The sequence below is a fragment of the Lipotes vexillifer genome, unplaced genomic scaffold, assembly GCF_000442215.2.
Source record: "Lipotes vexillifer unplaced genomic scaffold, Lipotes_vexillifer_v1.1 scaffold663, whole genome shotgun sequence".
Lineage (NCBI taxonomy): Eukaryota > Metazoa > Chordata > Mammalia > Artiodactyla > Lipotidae > Lipotes > Lipotes vexillifer.
Genome location: NW_006788963.1, coordinates 581193 through 597017, shown reverse-complemented (window position 1 = coordinate 597017; position 15825 = coordinate 581193). Strand labels below are relative to the sequence as shown.

The 15825-nt window shown below is 37.4% G+C and overlaps 1 protein-coding gene across 1 annotated transcript in view; it reads right to left on the bottom strand.

Annotated features, from left to right (window-relative positions):
* Window positions 1–15825, bottom strand: part of PEX1 (peroxisomal biogenesis factor 1) — a 73612-nt gene that overhangs the window by 32931 nt on the left and 24856 nt on the right. Inside the window, exons 6-14 of the mRNA XM_007461898.1 lie at window positions 15106–15229; window positions 14771–14874; window positions 13785–13867; window positions 12282–12414; window positions 7844–7940; window positions 6230–6400; window positions 4240–4394; window positions 1876–2065; window positions 1276–1442 (exon numbers count right to left, since the gene is read on the bottom strand). Coding sequence (XP_007461960.1) covers window positions 1276–1442; window positions 1876–2065; window positions 4240–4394; window positions 6230–6400; window positions 7844–7940; window positions 12282–12414; window positions 13785–13867; window positions 14771–14874; window positions 15106–15229 — 1224 coding nt within the window. The remainder of the gene's footprint in view (window positions 1–1275; window positions 1443–1875; window positions 2066–4239; window positions 4395–6229; window positions 6401–7843; window positions 7941–12281; window positions 12415–13784; window positions 13868–14770; window positions 14875–15105; window positions 15230–15825) is intronic.

The following is a 15825-nucleotide window of genomic DNA, read 5'->3' as shown; positions in this document are numbered from 1 at the left end:
AAAAGCATATAAATGCATCAGAACTTCTTTCCATTTTTTCCTGTTTTTTTTCCGAACATTATAATAGTACTACATTAAGAAAATAAAACCCAACCTTTTAACAAGTACACTGCCTTCCACTTGTATGGTTCATGGGGCAAGTTATGACAGCTATGTATATTCAAATATATTCAATCAAAGAAAGAAAATAAATAATAGAGAAGCATGTGTAATTATAATCGACAGTAAAATCTCCCAAGAGTCTCAATGCTGAACAAGTAACTGACTGCTTCTAAATTATCTTCTAAATCACCAGCTTCTCAGCAAGAAAACTTTTTGAACAGGTGAGCCAAACATCAGGCTACTGTCAGCAATCTCCTAGTCTCCTCTATTAAGTACACCTATTTAGTCCCACGTGTTGACAAAATTTCAACCTCATCTCGACCTCCATTCTAATCTGAAGGAGGCCCCAAAGTCAGCACTTTCACAGATGGCCTCACGTATCTGGCCTGGGATGTATCTGGATACTGATGTTTGGTGCCCAGACCCAGCATTTGGGGTCATGATCCGCAGGCAAGTACTTCCCACGCCCCTGTTCTCCCAAACAGGCTTTAACCCCCAGTCCTGGGCTGCACTCAGTATGTCCCAGGCCCCACCAGACAGTTCCCAGGACTGTCTGTAACTGAGGTTCTTACATGTAATTGAGATCCTTACCCATTTCTTTATCTCTTTGGATGGGCCCCTGATCTCATGCAAAGATCCTTTTCTCTCAGGTTTCTGATTCAAACACACCACCTCCCAGATTCTACTTTTGATCTTCTAAAGAACAATCTACAACTGCCCCCTCTATCCTGCTGTCTGCCTGGTCTATGCTGCCTGCTAACTCTGCCTTTCTAGACTGGCACCCAGAGTCTAGAAATCTGGCTTAATCCATCAGCTCTGTGGATCTAAATGACTCTCCCACTTGCCAGTTTATTCCTATCTGTTTCTGCTCAACCCTAGCTGACAGTTCATTTGCTTTAGTACAACCTGGACGAGTCAAGAACTCTGAAATTCACATCAAAATGTGTTTACTATAAATATCACCTCAGCTTTCTTTCCAGGCAAGGAATACATCAGATACTTTAAAAATCTGTAAGAGTGCCAAAAATAGGACTGGACATTTATTTGGTAATAATAAATACTTGTTGGACCAAATGGAAGCTGGGCAAGCCAACATATACAGCCAGAACCGATGGATAATTCAGTGGTTCTTCTGGCAGTTGGTAGTGCTTGGTTTGGTTGTTTTTTAAGTACCTTGGCTGGTAACTGGATAGTATCCACAAGTATCTGCCGAACTTCATGTAATCCGCCAATCTTATCCCAGCCCAGGTCCCTAGGGTTATGCAGGTCAACATTTCGCAGAGACACGGGAATAAATCCTCGGAGAGCCTTTCGAAAGTCCAATGTTGTTAAAACTAATTCTGTTTAAGAATAAACAAAACTTTTGGTAGTCCTATTTGCATATGAATTTTCAAAACATGCTGTCATACAGTTGACCTCTCTTACCCATTTTCCCCTCCCCTACCCCTTCCACTCTAGTAACCACTACTCTGTTCTTTGTATCTACGTATTTATGTTTAGTTTGGTTTGTTCATTTATTTTATTTTTTTGTTTTTTATGTTCCACATATGAGTGAAATCATGTTATTTGTCTTTCTCCGTCTGATTTCACTTAGCCAATCTTAACTCAATTAAAAAGAATGCCATCAATTTAGCTGGAAATGCCAATTTTCTACTCAAATAGCTGCTTATTTGAATACTAAAAAGGAATATATTTAATTCTTACCTTACTACAATTACACTTCTCCACGATGGAAAGAAGAGTCCAAATTTTGGTTTTAACAGTAAAACTTACCTTCCCTGGTGGATATACTCTGATGAGAGAGACAAGAATGTATGGCTCGATCCATAAGCACTGTAAAATCTCTAGCCACAAACCCTTCAGTTTCTTTTGCTATACACTGCAGATCAAGATCAGTGAACTTGTTCATATCACAGTCTAGTTTATTTTTTATTACATTATACAGAATTTCACATCTTTGATCCTAAAGAAAAAAACACAAAATTCAAATTTATAATTTTACTCAAGTGCAAATTTTTGTACATGTATTTTGGGAAATATCATGTTGACATAATCTACAGGGACAGAAAGCAGATTGGTGTTTGCTTGCAGGTGGAGTGGGGGAGGGATGATTGCAAAGGGGCAGTAGGAAACATACGGGAGGGATGGAAATGTTTGCTACTTTAATTGTGGTGATGGTTTCATGGTATATATATATATATATATATATATATATATATGTTAAAAGTCATCAAATTGTACACTTTAAATAGTATGTTGTCTTCAATTACACCTTAATAAAGTTGTAAAAAAAAAATCACATTCATAATGATTACTCTCTTTCTCCAGTAAGAAGATTTTTATTTTGGTTCCTTTAAGGGTTTGTTATTCCTATATAACATAATTCTAAAAACACACTCAATGACCAATACCACTACCATTCTGTTATGCTTAATAACAGGTGTATTTTTATTCTTCAGTAACAGTTAATTAGCACAGGGTCTGAATATTTAGAGTAGATGTAAGAATTTTAAACAAGAAGTTAAAATATGCTTGCCTGTCCCAGAATATTCTTTTTGAGCATGCTGCCACTAAAACCATCAGGATTGAAGTCCCCAGAGGAGATGATGGGCTGTATGTGCTTGTATATATTTGGTCTTTGTCTTGCTTCTGGCACAGATCTCCTAAAACCCTTAAAATGTCCTAATGATAAGAGTGATAAAGGTGTCTTGACATTAATAACAAACCCCTTTTAGACACACCTGAGTTTACATTAATGAGGTGACGTTTGGAAAGCGCCTAAGTATGGGGGCTGGTTGCCAGGGGAACCAACCTTGACTAGAGGATTGAAACTTTCAGTCCCACCCGCTGATTTCCAGGGAGGGGAGAGGGACTGAAGGCTGAATCAATGACAATGGCCAGTGCTTTAATCAGTCATGCCTATGTAACAAGGCTTCCATAAAAACCTAAAATGATGGGGTTGGAGAGCTCCCAGGTTGGAGAACCAGAACACTTCCATGTGCCACGGGGCCAGGCCCCAAACTCCACAAGGACAGAAGCTCCTTTGTTTCGGACTTCATCCTATGTATCTTTTCATCTGACTGTTGATTTGTACCCTTTAATATTCTTTGTAACAAACTGGTAATCTAGTGAGTAAACTAGTTTCCCAAGTTCTGTGAGTTGTTCTAGCAAATTAATTGAACCCAAAGAGGGAATAGTGGGAACCTCTGACTTATCACCAGTCAGAAGCACAGGTAACATTGGCATCTGAAGTGGAGGGCTGTCTTGTAGAACTGAGGCCTTAACCTGTGGAATCTGATGCTCTCTCTGGGTAGTGTCAGAATTGAGCTGAATTGCAGGACACCCAGTTGGTGTCCAAAAATTGCTTGATGGTGTGGGGAAAAAACCCACATGTTGGAAATGGGTGCCAGAGTCATAGTGGGTACAGAATATTAGTGCTGGTAAAAAAAAAAAAAAAACAGTTTAGTCAAATTTTTAAAAGAAGAAATGCTTAAAAAAAGGTAAATATGTGAGGTGATGGATGTGTTAATTAACTTGATTTTGGTAAAGATTTCACAATGTACATGTATAGCAAATCATCATGTTGTACACTTTAAATATATATAATTTTACTTGTCAATTATATCTCACTAAAGTGGAAAGTAATTCTAATTTCCATAGTGTATTTACAGATTTTACCGATGCGAAATGAAGCAGTTCAGAATTTTTAGGGTTTTTGTTTCTTTTTAAATGGAATAAAAAAGAAAACTTAATAATGAAAAAAAAAAAGAAATGCTGTTTTATAAAAAGACATTTCCTTGGAAAGCACCTGGTAATATTTCGGATGGTTACAAACGAAAATTGTGCATCTAATAGCAAAACATTCACTGAAGGTCGATTTTTAAGAACCCTTAAGATCACTAACATAAGCATTACTTTAAAGCCATAAATCATGAATAAAATTGAAAAATATGTAATTTATATAAAAAGTGACATATGGGAATTCCCTGGCGGTCCAGTGGTTAAGATTCCACACTTCCACTGCAGGGGGCATGGGTTCAATCCCTGGTTGGGAAACTAAGATCCTGCATAACATGCAGCACAGCCAAAATAAAAAAAAGGGACATATTTCAATAATCTTCACAAGTAGTATGTTACCTGGTCAGGAGGGTGAATATGCTGGACACACTGAAATATGTGAACTCCTTGAGCAGAAACAAGTAAAGGATGTAGAGAATGTTGAGACTGGCTTGTAGCAATCAGTGCCACCAAACTTCCCATGGAAATAAACTCTTTCACCACATCGTTCAAAACTAGAGTTAAGTAATATAGTGTAAAAACTTAGTACACAAAAGCATGAAATTTTAAAATCATTCATTCATTAAAAATAATAACCTAAACTTGAGCTTTAAGGTGGAGTATGAATGGAATGGCTCCTCTTTACCGTTTAAAAGTTAAATCTACCATTCATTCATCAGTTTATCTACTGAGGACCTAATATTGGCCAGGCTCTAGTCAATCTAATGAAGGTGTAGGAAGCACTGTAAACTCTGTACACTCAGAACAATGCCTAGGTGAGGTTCCTTCGTCTAGATCTTATTAAGTAAATCAAAAGGAGTCTCTGAAATAAATATTATAGAAGGATGATAATAGAATACAATATGGAAGTTTAAGTATGCAAAATACAGCTCATATTCCTATGACTTCCTGAACAATCTCTTTCTACCCTAGCTTTTGCAAGGTTTGGCTGGTATGAGGTTAGAACTGAAACAGGCATTAATAACATATATCCAAGTCCTGACCTAGAAATCTGCAGCATCCCCTTAAACACTAGACTAACAAGTCTTGCAGATGCTACAGGATTCCAAATGTGAGATTAACACCAGTTTATGGTAACCCAAGCCACTGTGGTTGCATTTTTTATCTATGTCACCTCTTAAGAACCTCGAGGCAGCGGAAGGCTGTGAAATCCTCCAACCCCCACCCTGGTTCCACCCTCTCCTTGAACCCTAAGCTCTAGGCAAAGGATTATTGTCTAACATACTGTGATTTCTTCTACCTCTGTACCTTTGCCTGTGGACCACACTTCCTTTGCATCTTCATTAGCCTGAAACTGTTCCATACTAACTTCTACTACTCCATCAAAACTCATCTCATGGGGCTTCCCTGGTGGCGCAGTGGCTGAGAATCCACCTACCAATGCAGGGGACATGGGTTCAATCCCTGGTCTGGGAAGATCCCACATGCTGCAGGGCAACTAAGCCCCATGCGCTACAACTTACTGAACCTGTGCTCTAGCACCCGCGAACCACAACTACTGAGCCCGCGTGCCGCAACTACTGAAGCCCATGCACCTAGAGCCCGTGCTCCACAAAGAGAGAAGCCACTGCAATGAGACGCCTGTGCACTGCAACAAGGAATAGCCCCCACTCGCCACAACTAGAGAAAGCCCTTGCACAGCAACAAAGACCCAACACAGCCAAAAATAAAAATAATAATAAAAAAACTCATCTCAGTTATGAACTCCCCCAAAAGACCCTGATAATTTCCCACACCCCCCTCAATTTAGTGTATGTGCTCCTATCACACCCTGTACATACTTCTAGGAGAACATATCCTACCTACCTCCTAGTTGTGTCATCTGGACAAATTACATAATCTTTGAATTTCCATTTACTCACCTGTAAAACCAGGAGAATATCTGCATGTAGAGTACAAAGCAACCCCTAGCCCCGAAAGGGCAGTCAACACATGGTAGCTATCATTATGACTATCAGTCTTCTGTACTAACATTATACTTGTTTACTTTTATTTCCTCTCCAAGACTCTGAGAATATAGACTGTGCACAGAAATATTTGTCAAATGAACAAAGCAAAAGTAAATCTGTACAGTTCAGCAATTTCTAATAAGTGGAGAATGAAAAGGCCCCAAAGACTAATGATGAATTCGTAGAATTTTCACACTGCTCTGACTCTACTGATTTTGCTAATACAGAGCAACCTTAGAATGCTACCAGAGGCCTCAAAAGCAACACATTACATAGCACATATTCTGTTCTCTAAAGAGAGCAGATTTACTACGAAGACTGGAAATGCTGTCTGATAAAGGACAAAGGCCTGCAGCCAGCGAATGAACGTGTTACGTTACCATGTGCGAGCCTCCGGCTCTGCACAGCCTCAGGACTGTGCTCGTGTTCTGGAAGAGCAGGCAGGCCAGCAACGAGATCCAGGTCATCCAACAGGACAACAGAAGGCTGCCGCCACACCGCCTCTGAGAAAGCTGCCTCTAGGGCTTTCTGTATGTTTTCAAGCCTTTTTCCTTAACACAGAAGATATGAAATAGTTTTATTGTTATTTGAGGGCTGGGAAAGGTCAGGCTACCATTGAAAGCATTAGAAAAGCTCAATATTGATTTGACTATGAAAATTCAATCAATACAGTATTTTGTTATATATATATATATATATATATATATATATATACCAATCACTAAAATCTGTTAATCACTAACATGGTTTAAATAATACAGCCTCAAAGGACTAAGTACTGAATTTTATAAAACTGAAAAAAGGAATATGCTACTATAATTTCTATACATATGTATTTATCCTTGCCTCATTCCACGGAGAATTTCAGATGGCTTACAACAAAACAGTAAAATAAAAGCAGGATGTGGGAAAATATAAATGAAAGCAGGGGATCGCAAGTCAGATAAAATCAAACACAAAGGTAGCCACCTAGAGATCCTAGAATTGCTATATTTGAATCATTAATTTGGCTTCAATCATCCTGGTGAATTACAAACTTAATTTTCAAAGAACAGAGAACATACCAATTCATAAACCAATATAAAGAGTTCCTGTTACTTAGTTCTCAAACAAAATTTTCACATGAGGCTTCAAGCAAGACTCTAAAGAGATGGACAATGTCTCTGAAACCACATTTATAGAGCATGAGGTAGTGGGTTTTCAAAGGCCATTTGTAGTTTCCTATCATATACTAGATTAAAAAGCAGAATATAATGACTAGTTGGGACTATATGGTAGTGGTAGCCAAGGGGGGAAAAATTAACTACTCAGTAAAATATTTCTGATTTTTAAAAAATTGAATAGATAATATAAATGTCAAAGATTTTCAAAAGTACAAGTGTACAGCTGACCCAGGAACAACATGGGTTTGAGCTGTGCAAGTCCACTTATATGTGGGTTTTTCCAGCAGTAAATACCACAGTGCTGTACCACCCAAGGCCGGCTGCGGACACAGAGGGACCACGTATACAGAGGGCTGTGACTCTAAGTTACACAAAGAGCTTTCGTTGCATAGTGGCTGGCACCCCAACACTCACACTGTTCAAGGGTCAGCTGTTATGTGATAAACTGTAAGTCTCCTCTTTGCTGTCCCTAGCCACCCACTTTCCCTCCCCTGAGGCAGCCACCCTACGAGTTTCCCAAAGCAAGTATATTCTAGATACTAACTTTCTCAGAGTGGTGTAAGTTGGAATTTTCAGGAATATAGTCTACAAAGAGTTTTGGCTAGGAAAAAAAAAAGGCCTCCATCAAATATGGAGAGTTTTAAAATTTTTATTAGAAACACTAAAAACATTCGAAAGCCAGATTTAAAATTTCTAAGTAATTTTAATGACTAAATGACCAACAGAAAAGTTAAAGATTAGATATTTGTATTTATTAGATTACCAGCATTAAATAGTAACATTTCTTTCTACCAGAAAAAAGATTTATGTAGAGTATTACCATATTCATACCTCGTAAAGCTTTACAGTCAACTATTTCCACATGGGCATCCAATAAGTTAAATGCTTCTTTACAGACTGCCTTTGCTAAAGTTGATTTTCCACTCCCCTAGAAAATAATTGCTTAAATTAGAACTCTCAATATATTCAGTCACAGAAATAGCCTCTGTCACTGTGATAACCACCAAGATTCAGCCTCATCAATCAAGTATATACTACACAATGTTATATAACAATTACATCTCAATATGGCCAGGGAAAAAAAGAAAATCCACATCCCTGATTATAAAATAACATTTAAAAAATATGAAATAATTATAAATACTTAGTAGAGAAAGGTAAAAAAAATCTGTAACAGGGGCTTCCCTGGTGGCGCAGTGGTTGAGAGTCCTCCTGCCGATGCAGGGGACACGGGTTCGTGCCCCGGTCCAGGAAGATCCCACATGCCATGGAGCAGCTGGGCCCGTGAGCCATGGCCGCTGGGCCTGTGCGTCCGGAGCCTGTGCTCCGCAGCGGGAGAGGCCACAGCAGTGAGAGGCCCGCGTACCACAAAAAAAATTAAAAAATAAATAAAAAATCTGTAATCGTCCCACATCACAGAATTAGTCAACTGTTTTGCCGTATCATCCTTCCAGACACTCCACGCACATTTTATGCAAATTTATGAACATGGGATTACAGTATTCCTGAGGGTTTATAATAAATCATTGTCCTCTTTATCAACAGATATAGAGCTGCATCAGCTCCCTAGTACAATACCACTGTGAGGATGTACTGGACCATAATGTGTTTATCAAGACCCTTCCTGCTGTATATTTATGCTACTCCCACTTTTTAACTATTACAAGTAAAGCTAAAATAAATATCCATACATATATGTTTACTTATTTGTCAGATTATACCTTCAGAATAAATTTCTAGAAGTGTAATTACTACATCAAAAGGTATACATATTTAAATTTTGCTAAACATTGCTATAAGTGCCCCTTAGAAGCCTGAACACTGCTAGGTTGTTTTTGGACTCTGTGTTCATTTTATATTTTATAGCATCTTAATTGGAGTGTAATTGCTTTACAATGCTGTGTTAGTTTCTGCTTTTTAACAAAGTGAATCAGCTGTATGTATACATATATCCCCATATCTCTTCCCTCTTGCATCTCCCTCCCTCACACCCTCCCTATCCCACCCCTCTAGGTGGTCACAAAACACGGAGCTGATCTCCCTGTGCTATGCGGCTGCTTCCCACTAGCTATCTATTTTACATTTGGTAGTGTATATATGTCCATGACACTCTCTCACTTGGTTCCAGCTTACCCTTCCCCCTCCCCATGTCCTCAAGTCCATTCCCTATGTCTGCCACTGTTAGGTTTTTATAATTCTTTTTTTTTTTTTTTTTTTTTTTGCGGTACGCGGGCCTCTCACTGTTGTGGCCTCTCCCTTTGTGGAGCACAGGCTCCGGATGTGCAGGCACACCGGCCATGGCTCACGGGCACAGCTGCTCCGCGGCATGTGGGATCTTCCCAGACTGGGGCATGAACCCCTGTCCCCTGCATCGGCAGGCGGACTCTCAACCACTGCGCCACCAGGGAAGCCCTATAATTCTTTTAATATAGGTTTCCTCCCTCAATCTACTACTATTTCTTTCCTTTTTTCCCCCTAATAAATTTATTTATTTTTGGCTGCGTTGGGTCTTCGTTGCTGTGTGTGGGCTTTCTCTAGTTGCAGCAAGGATGGGCTCCTCTTCATTGTGGTGCATAGGCTTCACTGTGGTGGCTTCTCTTGTTGCGAAGCAGGGGCTCTAGGCATGCAGGCTTCAGTAGTTGTGCAAAGCGGGCTTAGTAGTTGTGGCTCACGGGCTCTAGAGCGCAGACTCAGTAGTTGTGGTGCACAGGCTTAGTTGCTCTGTGGCATGTGGGATCTTCCTGGACTAGGGCTTGAACCCGTGTCCCCTGCATTGGCAGGTGGATTCTTAACTACTGTGCCACCAGGGAAGTCCAATCTACTACTATTTCTTACCATTGTTGCTTTGTCTAGCTTTAACACCCCTGTACCAGCTGTAATATTTTGCTTTTCATTACTGTGAACTGGAAAAAACAGCCAAGCTTATTGTGCAAAGTCTGAAATTTAGCAGGCATTCAACAATACTACCATCATTATAGTTTACAGAATTGCATTTATAATTAAAGTCACTGGACCCCAAAGAATAAAGAAATTAGGGGTGCTGGTGTATAGGCCCCACCTGTCACTTTTTGCTGAATCAGAGGGCCTTTTCTCTCACTCAAAGTAATTCACATTTGTATAGCACCTTTCATATATATTATTTCTCTTAAGTGAGGTTAATCGTAAAAGGCAGGTTACGAAGCTGAAAACTGCCTGAGGTCACAGCCAGTAAGTATATAACAAAGGTGGGACTCAAATTCAGGTCTTCTACTTGCTCTTTCTATTAATCACGCTACCTCTATGTGAGAAGGTGGAACTCTGGTTTCTGAATCAGTAGGATATTGTTTTTCAAAATAAATATTCTACCATGATGATATATTTTGAAATTTGACACAGGTCATCTAGAAAACATGTAGAGTAGTTGCTATTATTTTACCAGCCTTGCATACCTGGAATAAATCCTACTTGACTGTGGTATATAATTCTTTTAATATCTTGGTTGATCTGATTTGCTCATCTCTTGTTGATGATTTTTGCATCTGTGTTCATGAGAGATATTAGTCTGTAGTTTTCTTGTAATGCCTCTGTCTGGTTTTGTTATTAGGTAATGATGGCCTCACAGAATGAGTTAGGAAGTATTTCCTCTGCTTCTATCCTCTGAAAGAGACTGTAGAGAATTGGTATAATTTCTTCCTTGAGGGTCTGGTAGAATTCACCAGTGAACCCATCTGGGCCTGGTGCTTTCTGTTTTGAAAAGTTATTAATTATTGATTCAACTTCTTTAATAGATATAGGCCTTTTTATATTGTCCATATCTTCTTGTGTGAGTTCTGGCAGACTCCTTGTGTCTTTCAAGGAATTGGTCTATTCATCTAGGTTATCAAATTTTTAGGCACAGAGTTGTTTATTACTATTACTACTTTATTATCCTTTTAATGTCCATGGGATCTGTACTGATATCCACTTTTTCATTTCTTATATTAGTAATTTGTATCCTCTTTTTTTTCTTAGCCTGGATAGAGGCTTATCAATTTTACTGACCTTTTCAAAGAACCAGCTTTTGGTTTCACTGATTTTCTCTGATTTCCTGTTTTCAATTCATTGATTTCTGCTCTAATTCTTATTATTTCTTTTCTTCTGCTTACATAGGATTTAATTTGTTCTTCGTTTTCTAGCTTCCTAAGGTGAAAACTTAGATTATTGGAGTAGTTGCTATATTTTAAGTAAGAATCAAAAGAGAGCAACTGGGCTAGTAAGAGGAAAAAACGTTATGATACTAGAGTTAAAAGTGAATAGAAATGAAAAAGCCTTATAATTTTGAATTGAAAAAAAGCAGGAAGACTCACAAAGACCACACCGTAGCCCTGGAAAAAATACTGCATTGGTAGAGAATAAAACTGTAAGCCCCTAAAAAGGGCAGGGAACCTCTCGCAAGACTGACAAAGATTAAAACAAGAGAAGATACAAATCACCAATAACAGGAAATGGGACATCACAATAGATTCCACACCTATTAACAGCACAGTAAGAGAATGCTACAAACAACTTTATGCTCATAAACTTGACCAGTTCCTCAAAAACTACAAACTACCAAATGCCTGCGAAAATGAAACAGACAATTAAGGACTTTGAATTTATAAAGAATTTATAAAGAAATCTCTAGGCCCAGATGGTTTCAGTGGAGATGTTACAAAACATTTTAAAGAATTAACATCAATTTTATACAATCTCTTCCAAAAAAAAAACAGGAGGGAACACTTTTCAACTTACTTTACGAGGCCAGTATTACCCTGAGAGCAAATCCAGACAAATGCAGTACAAAAACAGAAAACTATAGGCTAATATTGCTCATGAACTTACATGCAAAACTCCTCAACAGAATATTAGCAAACAGAACCCAGCAATGTGTGGGTTGGCCAAAAAGTTCGTTTGGGTTTTTCCATAAGATATTATAGAAAGAATAATAGACCATGACCAAGTGGGATTTATTACAGTTTTGCAAGGCTGGTTGAACATTTGAAAATCAATCAACCTTATTAACACCTTACCAATATCCTAAAAAAGAAAATTCATACAATCATATCAATTGATATAGAAAAAGTGCAGGGAGACCATCACCTTATTCATCACCACGTTCCCACTATCTAACAGCAGGCACTCAAAAATATTAGTGAATGAATGAATGCTTTCCATATCTGGTATCAACACCCTATATAATAGATGATCAAAACCCAAAGAGAAGAATTAAAAATTGCTAATTAGTGAAAATGAGCACATTTTAACCACATACCTTTCCTCCCGTGAGTAAAAGGGCTCCGTTTCTAAGTCCTGCCACAAGGGCCATCAGCTGCCGAGACAAAGGGCGTCCTAGGAGGCTATGAGTGATGTGCTCCACGGAGGAGACGCCTAAGGAGTTCACTCCTCTGCAAACATGTAAATTGCATGATAAAACACTGAAACAGGGTAAAATCTAGCTATAAAAAATTCTGAAACTTTTCTTCGCAGGCTACTTAATGAGTTAATAAAAAGAGTAAAATCTTGAGCTTCCCTGGTGGTGCAGTGGTTGAGAGTCCGCCTGCCGATGCAGGGGACATGGGTTCGTGCCCCGGTCCGGGAAATCCCACATGCCGCGGAGCGGATAGGCCTGTGAGCCATGGCCGCTAGGCCTGCGCGTCCGGAGCCTGTGCTCCGCAATGGGAGAGGCCACATCAGTGAGAGGCCCGCGTACCGCAAGAAAAGAAAGAGTAAAATCTTAAAAATGCTCCCTTACTTGAAAGTAAAATGAATTAATGCCAAATCTGAGTCACAGATTTTAAAACTATTTTTATTACTTTCAAACATGTGCAGTAACTAAAAGTTTTGTCCTAATAGGACTCCTTAAGGAATTTGTCTTAATGCATACAAATATCCCCCTGAAAATGATTTCTGGTTTGTCATCCAACATTATCATAAATGGGTGTTTTTAAAGTGTTAGCATAATTGAAGACTTATTTCCTCTTAAATGTCATTTTTGAAATCCAGTTTCAATCTGTAGATTATATAAATATGAACTTTGACCTACTTCCTGACTCTGACTGCCAGTTTATTTCTGAAAATATCATAAATTCCTAAGATTAGTCTGAACTGAAGAGATTTTACTTTATACTTGAATATTATGCCACATTTAAGCATTGTTACTTTATAGTTTAATCCTTTTACTAAAACATTTATAGACTATACTATTACAGGAAATCAAATCACTACTACTATATCTACTAAAGGCCTCTGTGAAGAATTCTAAGAAATAATGTTTATGTGAGATTATACTGTATTAAGAGCTAAAGAAATTGAGGAGGTTCTTTTCAGGTTTGTTTGTCTTAAAGTTGAGGAAAACACTAATAACCCCAATCAGTACATCAATAAGATAGTGAAGGAATAACTTAATTTGAAATATTTTTAAACATTCAACTAATGTTTTTGGATTTAACTTTTAAAATTAATTTATTAATTTTAAAGGATTATTGTTTTATTCAAGCATGTATGATCCAGGTCATATCTAGTTGGCTCTCTTTTCACAAATCAAATCTCAAAGTAAAACTTCTAATAAGTTTCAGACTTTTAGTTATCTAAAAAGAGAAGGCAAATTACTAAGCCAGGTGTGAAAACAGAAACAATCTTTGAAAAAAAAATTTACTATTGCATTAGTAAGACTAGTCAATGATATTAACATCTAATTTAACATTTACACATAAAAGCCCTGGAAAAGATAATGTCAAATGTGTTTAAACATGGTAGTTTGGCCGTAACTTCTTACCCCAAGCAGTTCAGCTTTAAAAAAGGAAGAATAAAGTCAATTTCCTCACTGTTTTCTTCTTTTACCATAGGATCCAGAAGGACCTATAGTAGTAAGGAAAAATCAATTTTACATTTCAAAGTTATACCTTTTGCCTGTTTTTCTTGGGTCCCAGGAAACTGAATTGCTGATTCTGTTACGCCAGAGAGAAAAGATATATTGTACACACAAGATTATAACTTAAAATAGCCCTAACAATAATAATTTACTCATCCAAGGAATATAAATATTTACAGTTAACAAGCAGTAAAGAATGTCATTTTCTTAATACAGTTTACAGATATATCTTTATTTGCAATTTTGATTTGTGTCACATTTATTTCTTTTCACAATCTTACATTTGTACCTTCTCTGAATGGTATTCCTTAAATTATATTTCAAAAGTAGACAAATAATGTCTAATTTCAAATCACCGAAATTCTAAATGACTAGAGAATCTTTAATTCTATTAAGGACAAGAGTGAATATCCTAACCAAAACATAATATTCTAAAAGGAGCACTTTAAAAATATTTCTGGAAGAGAAGTGATCTGATAATATTTGTGAAGAGTTGAGAAATAAAGAACTGACAAAACAACATGGGTTGTGCAGCAAAACTGCAAATAAAAATATGAATTAAAAAAATTAAACCCCTAAGCTAAGTTTTCATTTATTTCAGTACTAGAAGATTTTAAAATCATGATCCACTTGCCAGTTAACATGATCAATTCTATTCTTAAAACTTAATTTTGTGGAGGTATCAATTTCAAATTTAGGATAAATCAACAATTTGTTTAGATAAGTTAAAGAGATTATAGAATAAAATATTTTAAGTCAAGTTATTCCTTACTCTTACCATTCAAGTTTCTAATACACTTTAGGATGCAATGTAACAGGTAAATTCATACTTTAGAATCAATCACATGTGAAAATATTATTTCATTAAATACTCAATAGTATATCATTACTTGTATTGTCATCTTCTGTAGCAGATTGGTACTCAACAGAAAAAGAGTTTCTTCTTTTTCCTTTTCCCAAGAATGAACTATATTCAGAGAAAACTCCTTCAACCCTATTAAAAGGAAGGTAATAAATGTAGTTAGTACTAAAGCTGAGATGAAATAATTTAAAATTTAAATTTATTTAAATTTAAACAGAGGCATTCTTTGATACGTAAAATCTACGGTTTAATTATCATTATTAGGTTTCCTGTTCATACATATCACAAGTTGGAAAAACAATGAAAAATTTTCTGACTTCTTTAATTGAAAAAATATTGAAATAACAAATAAAATATACTCACCATCTTTCATTTCCAACTTAATATATTCTTCCTCTGATACTATCAGAGGAAGTGTGGTAGTAGTAGACTGCTGTAGCCATGAATAGAACACAGTTTTTATGTCTTCTTCACTTATGTCTTTAAGCTGCCAGAGGAAAGGAAAGAACAGTAATGATATTCTAATACATGAACTTAACCTTAACATTCTTATTTTAACACCTTATCTTGCCAATAAAATGATGTTCATAGGCACAGATTTGGGATTTGACATTACAGTACGAGTACAGCACAGCCTGAAGAAACATTTACACAAGTGGCAAAGTTTTAAATGCTCCTTTTCTCTATGCCCAGTGATACCACACACCATAATCTAGCTCACTTGATAACCATTCCAGCCCCATTCTCCCTTGCCTCCCTCTACTGTAGAGCAAACTCTACAGTGGCAGAGCAAACTCCTCTACTCCCAGCTTGGAACTGTGTGTGCATGCATCTGGCTGCACTCTGGCCAATGCTTTACAATCAGCAATCCATGGGAAAGCCTTCTCTTCCTAATTAAAAGGCAGAGAAACCTTGCAAGGAGAAGAATTCTGCTTTGTGCCTTTCCCTCTGCTGCCAAGAATGCAGACGTGATGCCTATTACTACTGCAAATGTCTTGCATCTAAGAGGAGGAGAGGCGAAGGCTAAAGATGGCAGAAGAAGAAGACCAAAGGAGCCTAGATCCTTGGTTACATGGTTTAACC